The following is a 22,802-nucleotide window of genomic DNA, read 5'->3' on the forward strand; positions in this document are numbered from 1 at the left end:
GAAAAGGCATCTGACAAAGTCCAATACCCATTCTTGATAAAAACTCTCAATAAAATAGGTATAGAAGAGAAATTTGTCAACACAATAAAGAATATCTATACAAAACCAACAGCTAACATCATTCTTAAGCTGAAAACATTCCCCTGAGAAGAGGAACAAGACAAAGTTGCCATTTACCACCACTCCTATTTAACACTGTGCTGGAAGTCCCAGCTAGAGCAATACAGCAAGAAAAAGAAATAAAAGGCATCCAAATTGGTAAGGAAGAAGTAAAACTGTCTCTATCTGAGGATGTTATGATACCACTCATGGAAAACCTGAAAGACTCCATGAGAAAATTGATGGAACAGAAAGATTCAGCAGAATGGCAGGATACAAGATAAACATATGAAAATCAGTTGGATTCCTATACACCAATAAAAACAACTACAAAGAGGAAATCAGGAAAACAACATCATTTATAATAGCCCCTAAAAAAATAAAATACTTAGAAATAAATCTAAGCAGGGATGTAAAAAACCTATACAAAGAAAACTACAAAACACTACCCTAAGAAACCAAAAGAGGCCTACATAAATGGAAAACATACCATGCTCATGGATAGGTAGACTCAACATTGTGAAAATGTTGAGTCTACCCAAAAAAATCTATAAAATACAATGTAATCCCAATCCAAATACCAACTGCATTCTTTAAAGAGACGGAAAAACTAATCATTAACTTTATATGGAAAGGGAAGAGGCCCTGGATAAGTAAAGCACTATTAAAGAAAAGAATAAAAGCACTATTGAAGAAGAAGAATAAAGTAGGAGAACTTGTACTACCTGACCTCAGAACCTGCTATACAACTACAGTAGTCAAAACAGCTTGGTACTGGTACAATGACAGACACAGCGATCGACAGAACAGAACTGAGAACCCAGATGTAAAATCCATCCACCTGTGGTCACCTGGTCTTTGACAAAGGCCCAAAGTCCATTAAATGGGGAAAAGACAGTCTTTTTAACAAATGGAGCTGGCAAAACTGGATGTCCATCTGCAAAAAAAAAACGAAACAGGACCCATAATCACACCATACACAAAAATGAATGCAAAATGGATCAAAGACCTAAACATAAAACCAAAAAAAAAAAAAGATCATAGGAAAAAAACAGGGTCAACACTAGAAAACCTATACATGGCATCAACAGGATACAAGCCATAGCTAACAAAACACCAACACGAGAAGGTAAGTTAGGTAACTGGGATCTTCTAAAACTTAAACACTTATGCTCATTAAAAGATTTCACCAAAAGAGTAAAAAGTGAATCTAGACTGAGAAAAAATTTTTGGCTATGACAAATCTGACAAAGGTCTAATCTCTAAAACCTACACAGGGTTTTCAATAGCTGATTTTTTGGAAGTAGATCACTAGGCCTTTCTTCTGAGGTGCCTCTGGGCAAACTGAAACCTCCAACCTTCTAGCCGGCAGCTGAGCATGTTAACTGTTGGCACTACCCAGGGACTCCAAGGCTATTTATAGTTTAGATTTATCCCATGTAGTCTGCAGAAACGAATGTGCTTGATTACGGAGTGTTGCCCCAAACCCCACTGGGGGTGCTACATTGCACAGGGTACAGGGTTACCTTTCTGAAATATGAAAATTTCTGAATTCCAAAGCACACTTAGGCATAGGGGTTTCAGATCTGGGATACAGGGACCAGTGCTATGACAAGCGTCACTCTTACAGATGATTAGAGGCTCACTTGAGGTCAAACAGCTATTAAGTGTCAGAGCTGGGATTCGAACCCATAAGTCTCTGAGGGAGGGGAAAGAAGGAGAGCAAGAGAAGACGGAGATGGAGTTGGGAGCTCTGAAATTAAGGGCAGGAGAGAGCTGAGGCTTTCAACCGTTCTTTCGGGAAGTGAGGGAACAGGGACCCACAGCTACATGTCGCATTGCCCTTTCTCTGAGCAAAGGGGACACAAGGTGGGAGAAGAGGTGTAATCTAGACTGTGGAGCTCAGTAGCCCTGGTCTCAGTCCCAGCTCTACCACTTGTCAGCCACGACCTTGGGCAGACCACTTCCCGTGTCTGGGCCTCAGTTTTCTCACCTGTAAAATTGAACAAGAATCTCTGCTCCAGAGATTGTTATGTGATCCAATGACATGGCAAGTATGATGATTTTATCTATCATCATCAGTGAATGATAGCTCACATTTGTCTACGTTGTTACTAAATACAAAATATACTACTCTCATACCCATCGCCCAGCTCGTTTATGCCCCACAACTCCAGAAGGCAGGCAGCAGCTCTGTGTAGTGGGAGATAAGCTGAAAGAGAAGAAGTGACTTGCCCAGCGTCACAAAGCAAGCACGTGGCAGACCTGAAGCCCGGACTGGGGACTGCAGAGCTATTATCTCCTCTGCCTTCCAAGCCCGACAGACAAGAGGAGCCTGGGGAAATACAGCAGTACCTCCTCCCCACTACCTCCCAAATCTTCAGGGCGCACCCTCGCCCCACATACCTCAGCTCTGGCTTCCAGTGGTTGCTCCTTCCCAGACGGGGCCCCGTGCTCGTGGCCAGCCCCCTTCCTCTCTATTTCAGGCTGGGCTGGGGTGGCAGAGGAAGCCTCACCCTCATCCTCGCTGCCTTCCTCACAGTTCACTGCTTCATCTTCACTCTCCTCCTCGGAGGAGGAAGACGACAACTCAGCCTTTACCATCTTGGATTTCAGGTAATCCATGTCTGACAGCTCCTTCTGCACAGCTGCCTTTGGTGTGAGGTCTTCCTCTGCTGGAAACACAGGGAGACTGGGAGTCAGTGATGGGCATGAGCAGGTCGGGGCAGGCCCCAGCCTTTCTCCCAAGGACAGTACTGCATTGTCCCCTTCAACATTCCCAACCAGCTCATCTAACAAATCCCTGTAATTCAGGGAAGGGGTTAAGTATCTTGAGTACATGTAGGATTGTCACTCCATGATAAAAATCCTTTGGTGGATCAGAAGAACTAGATGGTGCCCGGCTACCACTACCAGCTGCTCTGATCAGGGCCACAGTAGGCGGATTCTGATAGAACGGGAGAAAAATGTAGAACAGAACTCAAATTCTTAAAATGTCCAGACTTACTGGACTGGTTGAGACTAGAGCACTCCCAGAGACTACTGCTTTGAGATACTCTTTAAACTCTCAATTGGAACTATCCCAAGGCCGCCCTTTAGCTAAATAACATACTGGCGCATAAAATACAGAACAACGTCTATAACTACTGTGCTTACTTTAAAAAAAAAAAATCATCTACATGAGACCAAATGGTCAACAATCACTCTAAAGCAAAGATGAAAGGGTAAATCCCACTCCTTGGAATATGTCCTAGAGAAATAAGAGCCTTTACACGAACAGATACATGTACACCCATGTTCACTGTTTACAATGCAAAAAGATGGAAGCAACCAAGATGCCCATCAACGGATGAATGGATAAATAAATTATGGTATATTCACACAATGGAATACTACACATCGATAAAGAACAGTGGTGAATCTGTGAAACATTTCATAACGTGGAGGAATCTGGAAGGCATTATGCTGAGTGAAATTAGTCAGTTGCAAAAGGACAAATATTGTATAAGACCACTACTATAAGAACTTGAGATACAGTTTAAACTGAGAAGAAAACATTCTTTTGTGGTTAGGAGAGGGGGGAGGGAGGGGAGTGGGAGACGGGCATTCACTAATTAGATAGTAGATAAGACCTACTTTAGGTGAAGGGAAAGACAGCACGCAATACAGGGGAGGTCAGCATAATTGGACTAAACCAAAAGCAAAGAAGTTTCCTGAATAAACTGAATGCTTCGAAGGCCAGTGCAGCAGGGGCGGGGGTTTGGGGACCATGGTTTCAGGAAACATCTAAGTCAATTGGCATAATAAAATCTATTAAGAAAACATTCTGCATCCTACTTTGGAGAGCGGCATCTGGGGTCTTAAACGCTAGTAAGCGGCCATCTAAGATGTGTTGACTGGTCTCAACCCACCTGGACAAAAGGAGAATGAAGAACATCAAGGACACAAGGTAATTATGAGCCCAAGAGACAGAAAGGGCCACATAAACCAGAGACTACATCAGCCTGAGACCAGAAGAACTAAAGGGTGCCCGGCTACAACCGATGACTGCCCTGACAGGGAACACAACAGAGAACCCCTGAGGGAGCAGGGAGCAGTGGGATGCAGACCCCAAATTCTCATAAAAAGACCAGACTTAATGGTCTGACTGAGACTAGAAGGCCTCCAGACCTTCCGTTAGGGAGCCATTGCCAAAGCCAACTCTTCAGACAGGGATTGGACTGGACAATGGGATAGAAAAAGATGCTGGTGAAGAATGAGCTTCTTGGATCAAGTACGCACTTGAGACTATGTTGGCATCACCTATCTGGAGGGGAGATGAGAGGGCAGAGGGGGTTAGAAGCTGGTGGAATGAACATGAAAAGAGAGATTGGAAGGAAGGAGTGGGTTATTTCATTATGGAGAGAGCAGTTACGAATACATAGCAAAGTATATATAAATTTTTGTATGAAAGATTGACTTGATTTGTAAACCTTCACTTAAAGCACGATAAAAACAATAATAAACAAAAAGATGAAAGGGTAAGGAGACAGGGAAACTAGAGTACTGGAAACGGAACAACCAGAATGGAAACGAGAATGTTCATACATCGTGAAAACTATAACCAACGTCACTGAACAATCTGCACAGAAACTGTTCAATGGGAACCTAAACTGCTGTGTAAACCCTCACCGAAAACACAAGAAAATATTATTTAAAAATAAAACGAAAGCCCTACAGTAGTTACCAGATGCTTCCAGAACCAAACCCAAACTCCTTCTCCTAAGGCCGCCAGGCCCGACTCTGGCTTCTCCTTCCAGCTTCGCTGCGCGCTGCTCGGGCCATCCTGGACCACACAGTGTTCCTGCAGCACACAGCACTGTCCCCTGTCCCTCTCCCCTGCACCTTGCCCTTCCCCCTCCCTTCCTGTGTCTCGCTAAATCCCAGGAGGCCTTTGGATCTCAGCTTAACGCAGAAGTGTTAGCAGGCGTGACTCACGTTCAATTCACATTCTCAGTGGGGGCGGAATGTTTGGAAAAGGATAGCGAGAGCGGCTGCACAACTTTTGAAGGACGTAATCAGCGTCACTGCATTGTGCACGTGAAAACGGATGAGATGGTGTATGTTTTCTCATGCATATTTCACAGTAAAATTTTTTTTAAAAGTGGGAAAAAAAAAATCAGATTCTTTCGGCTCTAATCTAGAATCGGTTCCCAAACCTGACCCCAGTGCCTCTCGCTCTGCAATTGCTTGCCTCCCTGCAATCTCCCCACCACCTGAGCCCCTTCTGAGGACCAGGCTTCACTTCTGCACCTTGAGGCATTTGCTCAAGGGCCACCTCCTCACTGAGGCCTTCTCTGATAGCTCTCCTAGCGTCCCTCCGGCTTTTTCTCTGCAGCACTTGTCAGGACGTAATATTTTCAATATTCTCAATCGTGAACTTCATTAATTTGTTTATCTCTCCTCTCTGGAATGACAGCTCCTCGGGGGCAGGAATTCTTTTGTCTTTCATTCACCATTATATCCTCAGTGCCTAAAACAGTGCCTGACATACGATGGTGCTCAATAAATACTAATTGAGTGATTAAATGAATGAATGAAGTGAACAGGATGAGTCAAGGCAGCGCGACCTACAGGAGACCATCACCCCCACGGGGCGGACCTCGAGGGCAGTGACTAGCTCCCTGTGCCCCAGTGTCTGGCATCGAGGGGCCTCAAATATGGCAGCCTGGTGGCCCACTCAGGCCCACATACACACACAGGCCCATGCAGGGGGTCACGCTCAGGCACGCGGATGCCCTCACCTTCTGGGCCTTCACCGGGCCCCTCCTCCTCACTCTCCTGCCCTGAGTCTGAGTCGAAGTTCAGGTAGTCGCTGGCCGGCTTGCTCTTCCCTTTCACTGGCTCAGTGTCCACAGCATCGTTTGCCCACGTGGCAGCCTGCGTCCGCTTCTGGTGGACTGACAGGAACTCCCGGAATTCAGTGTCTCCCTTCAGCTGGTGGACAGGAGCGGAGGCAGCAGGGGAGCAGGGAACAAGGGAGAACCGGGAAAGAAGTTGAGGGAAGGCCTAGATCTTTCTAACGCTCGGAAGAGGAAGGCATCCTCCAAGCTCACCCCCCAACCTCGGGGTCAGCTGGGCTCTGAGGAGGCAGAGAGGGTTCTTCCCCAGACAAGAAGGCTCAGGGAGGCAGGAGGACAAGAGGTACTTTGTGTACCTGGGCCAGCCCCCGTCATCCGGCCTGTGCGCCCTCCCAGGACTGCCCCTGGGGGCCCTTCTCGTCCGCAGGGCAAACTCACCTTCTCCAGTTCACTGGCGACCTTTTTCTTCTTATTGTCCTGCAAAGAGAAGGCAGAGACTGTGAGGGACACACAGGGTAAGGGAGAAGGAGGATGGAGCTGCCTTGCCCTGGGAGGGCCCACATCCCGGAACTATCAGAGGTGGAGTCTCAGAACATTCCCGCTTCACTGCCCGTCTCTCCCAGGGCAGTGACCACCCTGTTGACGATAGGCTGGGGTGACCTCTGACGTACTTGCTTCGTTTCTGGGGAAATGGGGTCTTTAGAAGGTGGCTTGGGCTGGCTTGGTTTCTGGGCATGCTTGCTCCAGGCTCGGGGCCTTGTCGGGTCCCCAAACGACTTGCAGAACTCCACCTGCACAGGAAAGAGGGAGTGACAGTCAGATAGGCCCCTGTACCCAGGCCTGGGGCTGCACTTCAGCAGCTGCAAGCTAGGGCATTTTAACGTGACAATCACCCTCAACTAGTTGAAACAAATGACTTATCTCCCCTTAACCTTGGCTTGGAGTCCCTGGGTGGTACAAATGTTTAAGGTGCTCAGCCGCTAACCTAAAGGCTGGCGGTTCAAGTCTACCCAGAGATGCCCCGGAAGAAAGGCCTGGCAATCTATTTCAGAAAAATCAGCCACTGAGAACCCCATAGAGCACAGTTCAACTCTGACATGAAGGGTGGCCAGGAGTCGGAATTGACTGAACGGCAACAGGTTTTTTTCCCAAACCTTGGCTTTTCCCCACCTTGAAGCCGTTATAAGTGCTAACATTTATTAAGAAATTACATGTTCCAGGAACTGACTTAAGTGCTTTACCTGCACTGATTCCCTGAGCCTCACAACAAAGAAAGGAATGAGAGTTATGCCCCTTTTCACAACAGGAAACGGAAGTAGAGAAAAGTTAGGTAACTTGCCCTACATTACCCAGGTGGTAAGTGACAGAAAGGGACTGGAACTCAGGGAGTCTGGCTCTGGAATTCAAATCCTTCAAGGTCTATTCCAAAGGCTGGCTGTGAGGATGAAATGGGGTGACCTGGGCAATGTGCTCAGCCAGGGTCTGGCACAGGGCAAGGCTGCACAAACGGCTGTCAGGGTTATTCTAATTCCCATGAGGTGAGCTCACCTGGCACGAGACAACAACTCTAGGGTAACGAGAAAAATGTGCTGACCACCTGGGGCATGATGGGTGTTGAGTACTAAGTCTGAGCTGATACATCTCCCTAGCTCTTATCTGCATCAACACTCCTTTAAGATGATCTCTGTGAGAGCTGATCTTGCTGGGAAGCCTGCAGTTGGCGCTCACACACAAGCCACTCCAGGCCACAATCAAAGGCTGGGCACTAGTTGATCAATCATTTCCTGTAGGGAAGGGGCTGCCATCTTGCTATACCCCTTTTGTGCAGATTTTCCACATAGTTCTGTTACTTCTATAATAGCAGTATGTGCTCAGTGTACACAACTCAAACAATAAAGAAAAACAAAAAAATTAAAAAAAAAAAAAATTACCCCAGTTCATATCACCTAGCAAGAGGAATTATTAATACAATTGATTCAATGGTAGTTATGTTCTATAAAGTTGCCACAAATTCTGAATTAACAAATCATGAACCACTGCTTCCAGGGAAATAGAGTTACAACATTTCTGTGAACTGATCGGTTGCAAGCCTCCGGTCACAACATTTTTGCCAGCTGATCAACACATAACCTTGTTTTAAGCGTGTTTCTGTTTAGATGCCTTATTCGATATACATTATTGATTCCGTCGCTATGAGTCAGAATCAACACAACAGAACTGGGTTTTTTGGTTTGTTGATTCCATAACATTGAACTCACAGCCAACAGCACTTCATCCCACCCTGAACAACTCTTATCTAACACACGTGTTTTCTTTGTAGGACACAATCACAGCCTTCTTGCGCTTAGGAACCATAGACAGCACTTTAGCACTAAGCTCAGGGTTATCTTAAACAGCAAAATCACCAAAAAAAAAGCACAAAAATGTGAAAAACATGGCACTAAATATAGCACAAGAAGGACGCTTGTTTACAGCATGAGAGCTGAAACAAAAAGGTAGAGAATCACCTTCTTCAACCTCAGCTTAGAGCATGTGTGTTGGGCAACTCAAGTTTTTCACTGCTCTGTGAAAGTCTGCAAATGACCCAGAAAGAGCTGTGAGTACTGATTTTGGGGTTACCCAGTAAATTTTAGGGAGTACGCAATTTGCAAATACGAAATCAGTGAAAAACAAGGAAAAATCAGTGAAAAACTGTATCTTGGTAAAAATCTATCCACTTATCCCTCTAGATACGACTGTCGAAATGTGATCACATGACACATACTTCCCCATAATCTGCTTTTTACACAGTGTGTATAGATGTTTCACTAAGTCGTTAAATAGACACGAGTGACCCAGGTGGGCCCTCCTCCTCCAGAAAGCCTTCCTGGCTACATCCCTGGCTAGGCTGGGGGCCTCCTGTGCTTCCCCCATCACAGCACTGACAACACTGAGCTAAAGTACCCTGCTGTCCCCACAGGCTGCTAGCTCCATGAGGACAGGGGTCAAGTGTATCACCCCCTCCTCTGAATTCCCAATACCTATCATATGGACCAAAATGTCTGCAGTTCAAATCTACCAGGCACTTTTTGGAAACTCTACAGGGCAGTTCTACTTTGTCCTATAGGGTCACTATGAGTCGGAATCAACTCCATGGCATACATCGGGCACTCATTCAGTGCTTGCTGAACAGGTGAGTCAACGAATGATACAGACCAGCGGTTCTCAAAATATGGTCCTTGGACCAGTAGCATCGGCATCACCTGTTGGCTTGTTAGAGATACACATTCTTGCCCACCCCACCTCCCCGCAGCAGAATCTCTGGGGATGGGAATCCAGGACATTGTTTTAACAAGCTCTCTACACAATTCTTCTGCCTATGAAAGTTTGCGAACCACTAATATCAATGACCCAAGAAGTCACGGTCTGAAAAGGGGCAGTCCTTTGGGCCCAAACGTTGAGTGTAGTATCAAGTAGCGTCACCTTGAGTAGGCAGGCAAGGTTGAGACCTGAGCGGACTCACCGTGATCCGGGATGTGTCGATAAAACTCTTGTTGAAATGGTTCAGTGCTGTCTGGGCCTCTTCCTCAGACTTGAAGCCAATAAAGCCAAACTTCCGGAACTTGCCATCTTTGGTGAACTTCAGGCTGCAGTCTGTCAGCGTGCCAAAGGAGGAGAACAGCTGCCTGAAACGCTCCTCTTTCATCTAAGACAGAAAAAGGGGTGACAACGAGGGAGGAAATGGGAATAAGGGGACAAAATGGGATGGAGCCGTGAGGCTGCAAAATTCCCCAAGGGCGCCCCTAGAGTAGTAGATAAGATAGCAGTCATTCTGAGTCTTGATTTCTTCATTAATGAAACGAATAACTGCCCCATAAGGTTTCCAAGGCTGTAATCTTTAAGGAAGGAGACTACCACATTTTTCTCCGGTGGAGCAGCTGAAGGATTCGAACCGCCGACCTATCTGTTAGCAGCCGAGCGCTTAACCACTGGCCACCAGGACTCCTACTTGCCCTAAAGTTATCGAGTCTATCAAAAGACGGAAATGAGAATTAGAATTAAGATTCTGAGTACGCACTATCTCTCTCTGATTGGCAAACGGGGATAAGCCGAGGGTCCCATCCCTTTTGGGTGGAGAATTCCCCCCGGAGTCCTGCCCCAGAGCGGGAGCCCAATTTTCCTCAACCGACACCGCTGTCCCAATGCCCGGCTGGCTTCATTTTCATACCCCAAGTCCAGGCTTTACACTCACCCCATTCGGGAGGTTTTTCACGATCAGTCGTGACATGGCGCACGGTTCCCACTGCTCTGAATCTGGCACAACATTCACGCTGTCGCTCTGGGCGCCGCCATATTGGGTGACCCGGAAGGAAGTCACTTGGCCCGGATCTACGGCACACTAACCGGAAGTAGGCGTGGCCAAACCAAAGGAAGTCACGCCCCAAGAAGCTAGTCACAGGCCTCTCTTTCTGCGCAGGCGCAGACCGTTTAGCGGATCCTGGAGACCCCAAGGCTGCAGCGATCGGTAGGGGGCGCCAGTTTCTAATATTGGCGGGAGGGACTGCGCGTGGGTGACTCAAGGTGTTCCAGCGTTGCTTAAACGGGGAACTTGCCTTCTCGTGCCTTCTGTATTTTATTATTAAATTCTAAAACAGCGTATTGGATATAACCACTCCTTTTCTGAAGTTGAGCAAACTGGGACTCAGACAAGTAAAGCGACTTGCTCAAAGTTGCCTATTAAGCAGAAAGCGTGGGATTTGGACTGGGGCTGGCACTTAAGACTGCAATGAGGACTTATTGGACTCCAACCCCACAACCTGAATGCTGCAGCCCGGCTGAGTTTTTAAATCCCAGCCAGCCACCTTCTAGCTAGATCGTGGCAAAATTAACCTATGTGAGCTAACTTTGGGAAACTCTGATGGTGTGGAAACCCTGGTGGCGTAGTGGTTAAGTGCTATGGCTGCTAACCAAAGAGTTGGTTCAAATCTATCAGGCGCTCCTTGGAAACTCTATGGGGCAGTTCTACTCTGTCTTGTAGGGTCACTATGAGTCGGAATCAACTTGATGGCACTGGGTTTGGTTTGGTTCCTGATGGCGTAGTGGCTAAGAGCTTGGGCTGCTAACGAAAAGGTCAGCAGCTGGAATCCACCAGGTGCTTCTTGGAAACCTTGTGGTTTTACAGTCTCTATCAGACAGAATCCATTTGACGGCAATGGTTTTTTGTTTTGTTTTGTTTTTGAGCGGTTTTGTGTTCTTCTGTAAGATAGAGCTAACTGGATTATCCAAGGAGCCTTGGTTGCACAGTGGTTAAGTGCTCGGTTTCTAACCAAAAGGTTGGTGGTTGGAACCCACCCAGTGCCTCTGTTGGAGAAAGATCTGCACCCATGAAGACTATAGCCCAGAAAACCCTATGGGGCAGTTCTACTCTGTCACATAGGGTCTCTATGAGTCGAAATCTACTTGATAGCATCTAATAACAACCATGGCGGTGAAATGATGTCTTGTTATGCGTTTATTTTACCACGGTAGAATATACACAGCATGATATTTGCCATTTTAACCATTTTCAAGTGTAAAATCCAGTGACATTAATGACACAACATTGTGCAACCATCAGCACTATTTGTTTTCAGAGCTTTCCACCACCAGAAACAGCAGCCCTGTCACCGTTTAAGCAACAACCCCCCCAGACCCCCCAGCCCCTGGTAACCACTAAACTACTTTCTATGTATTTGTATGTTCTAGATATTTTATATAAATGGATCATACAATATTTGTCCTTTTGTGTCTGGCTTATTGCACTCAGCATAATGTTTTCCAGGTTCATCCTCGTAGTAGGCTGTACCCAACTTCACTTCTGTTTATGGCTGAATAGTACTCCATGGTGTGGATATACCACAATTTGTTCACCCATTCAACTGTGTTGGTGAAGAATTTTGAATATACCATGGACTTCCAGAAGAATGAACAAATCTGTCTTGGAAGAAGTATGGCCAGAATGCTCCCTAGAAGCGAGGATGGCGAGACAACGTCTCATATACTTGGGACGTGTTATCAGGAGGGACCAGTCCCTGGAGAAGGACATCATGCTTTGTAAAGGAGAGGGTCAGGGAAAACGAGGAAGACCCTCAATGAGGTGGATTGACACAGTGGCTGCAACAATGGGCTCAAGCATAGCAACAATTGTGAGGATGGCACAGGACCGGGCAGTGTTTCTTTCTGTTGTACATGGGATCGCTATGAGTCGCCGCTGACTCGGCACCAAACAACATTCCACTGTTGATGGACATTTATTTTGTTTCTGCCTTTTGCTGTTGTGAATAGTGCTGCAGTAGGCATTGTGTTAAGGCTGCTTAACAATTTACCACAAACTGGGTATTTGAAAACAATAGAACTGTATTCTCTTACAGCTCTGGAGGCTAGAATCTGAATTCAGGGTGTCAACAGCATCATGCCCTCTTCCAGAGACTCTAGGGGAAGGTCCTTCCTTGTCTCTCCCAGCTTTTGGTGGCTCTAGGAATTCCTTGGCTTGTGGCTGCATCCCTCTAGTCTCTGGCTTGGTCTTCACGTGGCCTTCTTCTCTCTGGTGTCTGAATCAAATCTCCCTCTGCCTTTCTCTTAGAAGAACATCTGTCATTGGATCTGAGGGCACTGGTGGCTCAGTGGGAGAATTTTCGTTTTCCATGTGAGAAACCTGGGTTCGACTCCCAGCCAACGCCCCTCATGTGCAGCCACCACTTCTCAGTAGAGGCTTGTGTTGCTATGATGCCAAACAGATTTCTGCGGAGCTTCCAAACTAAGACAAACTAGGAAGAGAGGCCTGGCGATCTACTTCCAAAAATCAGCCAGTGGAAACCCTATGGATCACAACAGTCCAATCCACACCCTATCATGGGGCTGATGCAGGACCAGGCAGCATGTCATTCTATTGTCCATGGGGTCGCCAGGAGTCGAGGACGGACTCAAAGGCAGATGATAACATCATTGGATTTAAGACTCACCCTACATCCAAGATGGTCTCTTTCTTCACTTAGTGACATTTGTGAAGACCCTTTTTCCAAATAAGGTTACACTCCCAGGTCCCAGGAGTTAGGACATGGACATAGTTCATTTGGGAACGCTATTCAACCCAACACACAGGGATTCGCTTTCTACTAGGTTACTCGGGATCAATTCCTTCCTTGCCAGGTCTTATGTAGAGTGTCCACTCAATTAAAACTGACCCACACACGGATTTTAAAATCTCATACACACGCCCTGAAGTAAAAATGTACCCTCAAGGCCAGGTCCATGACTTAAGGGGTCACTGTGCTTCAAAGCCATTCTTTCATTCAACAGATATTTATTGATACGTATAAAAGTGCTCAGAGCCCTGGTGGCACAGTGGTGAAGAGCTCAGCTGTTAACCAAAAAAAAAAAAAAAAAATCAGTAGTTTGAATCCACCAGCTGTGCCTTGGAAGCCCTATGGAGCAGTTCTACTCTGTCCTATAGGGTCACTATGAGTTGCAGTCAACTTGATGACAATGGGTTTGGGTTTTTTTTTTTTTTTAATGAAAGTGCTCTTTAATTAAATGACGGGGGGGTGCTGGTTTCCGTGCGGTGTGACCCTGGTTCGGACGGGCTGGGGCAGGCTTTATGAGCTAGCTCTGTGATCCTAGCCTTTTATGAGAGGGCAGCTGTGGGTTCCCAGCCTGTCCTGGTCCCATGTCCTTTGATTTTATTATTTCCATGGACTACCTTTATTAAAATCTACAACTAAATGCAACCTCCATTAAAGAAATTCACAAATCAGAAGGTTTTCAAAGGCATGAAGAGAAAATGGCGTTTCCTTTGCCAATCGCCATGTCCCTATGCTGGGCTGGAAAATATGGTTGCCACATGTGGGGGCAGGAGGGACTGCTCACAGGCCCGTATACCCCTGCGCATTTAATAAATAGTCTCCCTGCTCTCCTGCCTTCCCATCTGTCTCCTTTTCCTTGCAGCAAAATACAATCCAGGGCCACCTGGACCCCACCAGACTGGCCTCTCTGATTACATTCAGGGATAAAACAAAAAATTCCGACAGGTCTAAGCCAGGTCTAGGTCTCTGGGTGGCACAGATGGCTTGCACTTGACTACTAACCTAAAGGTTGGCGGTTCAAACCCACCTAGCGGCACCGAGGAAGAAAGTACTAGTGACCTGCTTCCATAAAACTTGCAGTCAAGAAAACGCTATGGAGCAGTTCTACTCTGTAACACAAGGGGTCGCCATGAGTTGGAATTGACTGGATGGCAACTAACAAAATGATGACTAAGCCAGCTCCATAGAGGCTGCCTTCTCGATTGCACTGGGGGCTGTGAGGGGCTGAGGCTGGGTCCCTGAGGGAATTGATTTCTTACCCGGGGAACAGGCTAGAGGTGGGGAGAGGGCCTGGAGGGGTGCAAAGAGACAGGACGGAGGGAGGAGAGGAAACGGAACCCTTCATTTATCTCTGCACATCAGGTCCTCCTACTCTCAATGAATGGCACCAATGTCCACCTGGCTGCTCCGGCCGGAAACCTGGAGTAATGCTTGAGCCTGCTCTCCACTCATCCCCCGTGTCTAATCCATTAGCAAGTTCTGGCAGCCCCAGCTCCTAAATATTTGCCCAAAACGTGGTCTTTCCACACCTCCACCACTACCACGCTGGCCTAAGCAGCCACTGTATGAGTTTCCTATCGATGCTATAACAAATTATCAGCTCCGACTCATGGTGACCCCATGTACAACAGAACGAAACGTTGCCCAGTCCTGCACCATCCTTGCCATCGTTGGTATGCTTGAGTCCATGGTTGCGGCCTCTGTGTATTTTGAGGGCCTTTTGATCTAGGGGCTCATCTTCCGGTGCTTTCTCAGACAATGTTCTGTTGTGATCTGTAGGGTTTGCATTTCCCAGATTGCGGTTTGTGGAACAGCATCCAGCCAGGTGTCTACAGGTCTTCTTTCAAGGAGGGTGGAGAAAAGTTGTTAAAGAACTGGAGAAAAGGCTGCCCATCATAACCCATCCCCACAAACTCTCAGCACACCCCAGGACATTAAAGTCTCTGAAAAGCCCTCCTGTCAGGACCCCTGTTTTACACAGTGGGCCCCAAATTTATTCGAGCACCAAGTCCTTATATCATGGGACATCTGTTAGTGGGACATACCACTGGCTCTGAGATGGAGTAATGGTTAGCCTTGTACATCTGGTGCCTGGGTGGTGCAAATGATTGGTGCTCTACTACTAGCCTGAACGTTGGCAGTTCAAACCCACCCAGCAGCCCCACAGAAGAAAAGCCTGGCGATCTGCTTCTATAAAGATGACAGCCACGAAAACTCTATGGAGCAGTTTTACTCTCTAACACGTGAGGTTGCCATGACTGGAATCAACTCCATGGCAATGGATCTATTTATTTATTGCATTTTTATTTCCTAATGTTCTTGCATACTTATAAACCAAACCTGTTGCCGTTGAGTTGATTCTGACTTATAGAGACCCTATAGGATAGAGTAGAACTTCCCCATAGGTTTGCCAAGGAGCAACTGGTGAATTTGAACTGCCAACCTTTATGGTTAGCAGCCGTAGCTCTTAATATATATGTGTGTATATGTGGATACGTATACGCACACACATATACGTATGTGTACTCTATTGGTGCTGTTTCTGGAGAACTCTGATACAGATTGTCACCAAATTTGGTCCTAGTTCAACCAGAGAGAGCTCTGCTGCACAGACGCAAACATGTTTATTCATTCACTCATCTATTTATTCATATTTTTAACGAGCACCTCTCCGTGTCAGAAGGAGCCCTAGTGGTGCAGTGGTTAAAGCAATCGACTGCTAACTGAAAAGTCAGCAGTTCAAAGCCACGAGCGATTCCACAGGAGAAAGATGTGCCACTGATAACAAGAAAATCATATTTTGACATGCCTGGCACTGGTTTCAGATGGACTAATTTGAACCTCACAGTAACCCAGTGTTTGTACTTACAATTATTAACCTCATTTTACAGATGAGGAAACAGAAGCCCAGAGAGGTACCTGAGATCACTTACCTGAGATCTCTCAGCCAGGAAGTACTGGCCAAGGCTTAAGAGCCCACACTCTGTCTGCTATTCTATCCAGCTTCTTGTAGAAGCCACTCATTGGATGTTCAGGGTCAGCTTAAGGCCTCTTCGCTGGTTTCGCATTTTTGTCTCCTAATGCTCTTGCTAAATGCCAGTCGTGTTCCACAATCATCCATCCCGTTTTTTCATCGTCCTTATTGAGTGAGTTTATTGAGTGAGAGAGAACTTTGCTCCCCCGATCTTTGTGCCGCCAAGAAAAGCTGCCTGCAATTCTAGAGATTTACCAGCAGAGGGCACCAGAGCATCATGTATAAACCCATGCAGAGGCGCTGCAACAAGGAAAAGCTTTGAAGCTTTTCGTGCAGAGCTGAAAGTTTAAAGGACGTTTGGACAACCCCAGAGTCAGGCGCCCAGTCTAGCCTGATGCAGGATGCTGTTGTTGGGTGCCCTCGAGTTGATTAGAAGAGCAGAACTTCCCCATAAGGTTTCCAAAACTGTAATCTTTTTTTTTTTTTTTTAATTGTGTGCTTTAGGTGAAAGTTTACAGAGCAAATTGCTTTCTCATTAAACAATTAATACATGTATTTTGTTACATTGGTTGCCAAGCCGGCGACGTGTCAACACTCTCCCCTTCTTGACCTTGGGTTCCTCATTTCCATTTGTCCAGCTTTCCTGTCCCCTCCTGCCTTCTTGTCCTTGCCCTGGGCTGGTGTGCCCATTTAGTCTCGTATACATGGTTGAGCCACGTGTATTATTGTTTGTTTTGTGGGCCCGTCTAATCTTTGGCTGAAGGGTGAACCTCAGGAGTGACTGCAGTACTGAGTTAAAACGGTATCTGGGGCCACATTCTCAGGGTTTCTTCAGTCTCTATCAGACCAGCAAGTCTGATCTTTTTTTATGTGAGTTAGAATTTTGTTCTACATTTTTCTCCAGCTCTGTCCGGGACCCTCTATTGTGATCCCTGTCAGAGCAGGCAGTGGTGGTAGCTGGATGCCGTCTAGTTGGGCTCGACTCAGTCTGATGGAGGCCATGGTAGTTGTGGTCCATTAGTCCTTTGGACTAATCTTTCCCAGACAGGTTGGGACCAGTGGAGTATCCTAGATGGCCACTCACAAGCTTTTAAGACCCCAGACGCTACTCACCAACGTAGGATGTAGAACATTTTCTTTGTAAACTGTTATGCCAATTGAGCTAGATGTCCCCTGAGACCATGGTTCCCAGCCCTCAGCCCAGTATTTGGTCCCTCAGGGAGTTTGTCTGTGAAGCTTCCATGACTTTGCCGTGGTCAAGCTGTGCTGACCTCCCCAGTACTGTGTACTGTCTTTCAGCAGCCGAGCTCTGTATCACAGGAAACTAATACAGAAGTATTACCACTCCAGGCTGAGAGGGGCAGGGGGAGGGGCTGGAGGAGGGGCTACTTAGAGAGGCTGTGGGCAGGGAGAGACGCAGCCTCTGGTGGTGCCCAGGCTGGGCGTGGGGGACAGGGACGAATCCCTTCTCCCACCATGTGATCACCTGTCAAGGCTTCCCATTGGCTGAACCTACTGGGAACGTGGAGGATAAGGAGCCCTGGGTGATGTGTTCCCTGCGGGTCAGCCTCCCTAGGCACAAGGAGAAAGCTGGCGGAAAAGATTTCAAGCCAACATTCACCTTCCTTCCATCTTCTTTTGGAGATCCCCATTGGTCAAATCCAGCCAGAGGGTACAGAGCCACTTGGCTGTATCCACTCAGGTCAGGCTCAGAGTGCAGTGCTCGTTTCTTATTACCTAAACGATTGAGTGTTCAGCTGCTAATCAAAAGGTTGGTGGTTCGAACTCACTCGGCAGCCCCATGAAAGAAAGGCCTGGCAATCTGCTCCAGTAAAGATCACAGCCCAGGAAACCCTATGGGGCAGTTCTGTTCTGTCAAACGAGGTCACTGTGAATCGGAATCCATCACCAACTACACCTCGGTCCTCATCTCTGGGCTCTCCTTCAGGTCAGGTCCCTCTTGGGACAAGGAGGAGAGAATCAGTGACCTGCTGCAATGTCTTTGAGCCTGAGAATGAAGCCTCCAAGCTCTGTTCAGAGGCTGTAGGGTGAGAGCACAGGGAGGCTGGGGCAGTAGCTCCATTGCTCGGCAGAGTCAGTACTTGCTGCCCTGGCATGGGAAGAGTCTCCTGAAATCCCAACCCCGCAGAAAAGCCTGCCTTCTCCACCCCAGAGGGGAAGCCGGCCTCCTGGCCCAGTGGAGTCAGCGAGGCTTACAGCTGGACCATTTGGTTTGGCAACTTAATATCTGGGTTCAACAACCAGTGACTAAACTTGGAAGCTGTGCAACCTTGGGAAAATGACTCCACCTTTCTGAGCTGGTCGATGGTCTGAGGATTTAGCTCAGTGTTCTCTCCACTGAGATATCAAGGTGGTGCCATGGAGGCAAATCCCTAGACTCAAACCTCCAGGTTCCAACCACCAGTCAGCCATTAGCCAGCTGTGTGATTTTGGGAAAGTCACTCCACTTCTCTGGGTCTCAGTTTTCTCATCTGCAAAATGGGGTTGATACTCATCTTGTTTATCTTTTTCTGGTTATTAAGGCAGCATAAAAAATCATACCAAAACCTAGGGGTTTAAAATGTCCACTGATGATGCTTATGGGTCTGTGTGGGTCGGGAATTCGGACACAGCACAGGACTGAGGAGGAGGATGGCTGTGTCCCCACGATGTCTCAGCCAGAAGTCTCCGTGGCTGGGATTGGAGCTCTTTGAAGGCTCCTCACTCACATGAGTGGTTGTAGTGAGTGACGGCTGATGGCTGGGAGGCCTCAGTTCCTAAGGGTGAGAGACAGAGAGTTATAGTTTATGACTGTGTTGATATAAAGATGAATATAACCTAGGCTGGATCCATGAAGTTATAGATTCATTATTATTCATTTTTCTCCATCTGACTTGAAGAGAAATTAAAATTTAAACATTTTATGCATCCCTAAGAAAGGCCTGAGGAGCCCTCAGGGAACAGTGGTTAAGTGCTTGGCTACTAATCCAAAGCTCGGAGGTTCGAACCCACCAGCCGCTCCAAGGGAGGAAGATGTGGCAGGCTGCTTTCATAAAGATTACAGCCTTGGAAACCTTGTCGCGTACTTCAACTCTGTCCAATAGGGCCGCTAGGAGTCAGAATCAACTCGATGGCAACGGGTTTTGGGTAACAAAGACCTGACAAGCTACTTCTGAAAAACCAGCCATCAGAAACCCTATGGATCACAGTTCCACTTCGACACACATGGGGTTGCCATGAGTCCGGGTGACTCCATGGCGACTGGTTTGAAAATTTCAGGGCCCCAGGCACTGTCCCTGCTGTGCCCATGGTGAAGCGGCCACAGTGACACATTCATTGACAGGCAGTGTCTTCCCTCTTATCCCTGTCTCCCCTCACCATTCCCCCACCAGCCTCCAGGGACCACCTCCCAATTCAACATAAGGGATCAGCCACCGCTCTCTCTGGGGAGGAGACCCAGGTGGGAGGGAGATATCTTTGTGTATCTGTTTAGCATTTCACTTTGTTTGCAGATATTACTTATGCAAGCATAACAAGAACAACAAAACCCAACTGCGTCGCTGTCAAATCGATTCTGACTCGTAGCGACCCCATAGGACAGAGTAAAAGTGCCGCATAGTGTTTCCAAGGCTGTAATCTTTATAGAAGCAGGCTGCCATATCCTTCTCCCTCAGAACAGCTGGTGAGTTTGAACCACTGACCTTTTGGTTAGCAACCAAGTGCTTACCCACTGCAGCAACAAAAAACCTGTCGCTGTCGAGTCGATTCTGACTCATAGACGCCAGGGCTCCTAATACATAATAATTTTCTAAAATGTGTGAGCATGTGTGTAAGATCAAAACCTGTGGCTCTGGTACTCACAGACTGTAAAATTGCTCACCACCTCCCCCACCTACATATACTCATTTGCACAGGGGTGCTGCCACATGGAAAAGGAGCCCTGGTGGTGCACTGGTTGAATGCTTGACTGCTAAATGAAAGGTCGGCAGTTCGAACCCACCAGTTGCTCCACTCAAGAAAGATGTGACAGCCTCCTTCCATAAAGATGACAGCCTTGGATACCCTATGGGGCAGCTCTACTCTGTCCTATGGTTGCCGCTATGAGTTGGAATTGACACAATGGCGGTGGGTATGAGTGGCTGCCACGTGAATAGGTCCAGTGTTGACAGACCTTCTGATGTTTCAAGCCAGAAATTCAGATACGATTTTACATGACCTTTAATAGTTTTTCAATGTCGGAAACTAATAATTTTGGTTTAATTCTGTAAACCAATACGTACATACATACCTACACGAATGCATGCATAAAACCAAAACCAAACCCACTCCATCAAGTCGGCTCTGATTCATAGCGACCCTATAAGACAGAGTAGAACTGCCCCATAGAGTTTCCAAGGAGTGCCTGGTGGATTTGAATTGCCTACCTTTTGGTTAGCAGCCGTAGCACTTAACCACTACGCCACCAGGGTTTCCCTTGGGTCAGTTGTGGTCTCTCATCTCAAAGTCAATCACTCTCAATCTACAGAATGATACACATTCCATAACTCTAAGGCCCAAAGGTCAGCAAAAAAAAAAGGAAGACTCTCAACAAGATGGATTGACACAGTGGCTGCAAAAACGGGCTCAAACACAGCAATGATTGTGGGGATGGTGCAGGACTGGGCAGTGTTCCTTTCTGTTGAACATGGGGTCACTATGAGTCAGAATTGACTCAATGGCACCCAACAACAACGAGGCCCAAAGAATAGAAGTGGCTTATCCATGGTCAATCACACCATCTGTCCACAGTGCTGGGTTCTTCCTCATGGGAGCTCCCTCCTTAACTCTGGGAGGTAGGAGTTATTATCACTCTCTGATGAGAATCTGCTCAGAGACATGGGGCCAAGGCTCGTGGTCACACTGGCAGGCACGCTGCTGCTGCTGACAACCCTATTGATATTACCATTTGCCATCTAGTCAACTCCTGTTCATGGTGACCCCATGCTTGTGAGATTAGAACTGCGCTCTCTAGGGTTTTCTTTTTTCTTTAAGTTTTATTGTGTTTTAGGTGAAAGTTTACAGCACAAATTAGTTTTTCATCCAAAGATCTTATACACAAATTGTTTCGCAACATTGGTTGCAATCCCCAACATGTGTCATCACTCTCCCCTTTTCCACCCTGGGGATCACCCACGTCCATTCATCCAGTTTTCCTGTCCCTTCCTGCCTTCTCATCTTTGCTTTTGGGCAGGTGTTGCCCATTTGGTCTCGTATACTTGGTTGCTCTAAGAAGCACGTTCCTCACGTGTGTTATTGTTTGTTTTATAGGCCTGTCTAATCTTTGGTTGAAAGGTGGACTTTGGGAATGGCTTCAGTTGTTAGTTAGCAGGATGTCTGAGGGCCATAATCCTGGGGGGTTCCTCCAGTCTCTGTCCAACCAGTAAGTCTGGTCTTTTTTTTGTGTGTGTGTGTGTGAATTTGAATTTTTTTCTACATTTTTCTCCTGCTCTGCCCGGGACCCTCTGTTGTGATCCCTGTCAGAGCGGTTGGTGGTAGTAGCCGGGCACCATCTAGTTCTTCTGGGCTCAGGCTGGTGGAGGCTGTGGTTCATGTGGTCTGTTAGTCCTTCGGACTGATATTTTTATTGTACCTTTGGTTTTCTTTGCTGCAAACATGCTGGGACCAATAAATGTATCTTAGATGGCTGCTCACAAACTTTTAAGACCCCAAATACTACTCACCAAAGTAGGATGTAGACCATTTTGTTTATGACTATGTTATGCCAGTTGATCTAGATGTCCCCTGAGACCACGGTCCCCAGACCTCAGCCCCAGTAACTCAGTCCCTCAAGGTGTTCGGATGTGTCTAGCTTCTATGACTTTGTCTTGGTCAAGTTCTTTTTTTAAATAATTTTATTTTTGTCGTTGTTGTAGAGAATATACAAAGCAGAACATATACCAGTCCAACAGTTTCTATGTGTACAATTCAGTGACCTTGATTACATTCTTAAAGTTAAGCAACCATTCTCACCCTCCTTCTCTGAGTTGTTCCTCCCCCATTAACACAAACTGACTGCCTCCTAAGGTTCCTGTCTAGTCTTTCAAGTTGCTGTTGTTAATTTGATCCCATATAGATAGTTCTTAAGAGAGCAAAATGTTCATGGCAGACCTTTTTTACTAGTTAAGCTACCCTGTTGTTTGATTTTAAGAAGACATCAGGGGATATTTTTGGTTTAAGTTCTAAAGATTGTTTCAGGGCAATAGTTTCAGGGGTTCATCCAGCCTCCATGACTCCAGAAAGTCTAGAGTCCATGCGAATTTGAAATTCTCTTCTGTATTTTCTCCTTTTGATCAGGAGTCTTCTATAGAATCATTGATCGAAATGTTTGGTAATGTAGCCAGGCACTATCCTGTTCACCCTGTGCTTTTAATTAAATGTTATGCTGCCGTTTGTTGCAAGCAGAGCCAAAAAAATTGTTTATTTTTGTTACATTCCTACGCTGGGTGGCACACATGGTTAACACACTCAGCTGCTAATGGGAAGGTTGGAGGTTTGAGTCTACCCAGAGGTGCCTCAGAAGACGGACCTGGAGATCTACTTTAAAAAAAAATCAGCCACTGAAAGCCCTAGGGAGTGCAGTTCTACCCTGACACACATGGGGGTGCCATGAGTTGGAGTCAGCTCAGAGGCTACTGATGGTTACCTTATCCTACCTGCTTAACATGCATGATCCCGTTTACTCCAGTGCAGATTACTGGCTTCAGAATCTCTTGTTATGCCCATTTTACAGATGAGGAAAGTGATGCCCAG

At 46.7% G+C, this 22,802-nt stretch overlaps 1 protein-coding gene across 5 annotated transcripts in view; it reads right to left on the reverse strand.

Moving 5' to 3' along the window:
• Nucleotides 1–10,290, reverse strand: part of RBM19 (RNA binding motif protein 19) — a 176,820-nt gene extending 166,530 nt beyond the window's left edge. For 4 of the 5 annotated variants that reach the window (XM_049865129.1, XM_049865131.1, XM_049865130.1 and 1 more), the window contains exons 1-6: nt 10,171–10,290; nt 9,442–9,624; nt 6,611–6,730; nt 6,378–6,416; nt 5,883–6,075; nt 2,506–2,774 (exon numbers count right to left, since the gene is read on the reverse strand). In XM_049865129.1, the coding sequence (XP_049721086.1) occupies nt 2,506–2,774; nt 5,883–6,075; nt 6,378–6,416; nt 6,611–6,730; nt 9,442–9,624; nt 10,171–10,206 (840 nt within the window). In that variant the 5' untranslated portion in view covers nt 10,207–10,290. The remainder of the gene's footprint in view (nt 1–2,505; nt 2,775–5,882; nt 6,076–6,377; nt 6,417–6,610; nt 6,731–9,441; nt 9,625–10,170) is intronic. The other variant, XM_049865132.1, reaches the window with a different exon arrangement.
• Between the last annotated feature and the right edge of the window lie 12,512 nt (nt 10,291–22,802).

Source organism: Elephas maximus, chromosome 22 (assembly GCF_024166365.1).
Source record: "Elephas maximus indicus isolate mEleMax1 chromosome 22, mEleMax1 primary haplotype, whole genome shotgun sequence".
Taxonomy (NCBI): domain Eukaryota; kingdom Metazoa; phylum Chordata; class Mammalia; order Proboscidea; family Elephantidae; genus Elephas; species Elephas maximus.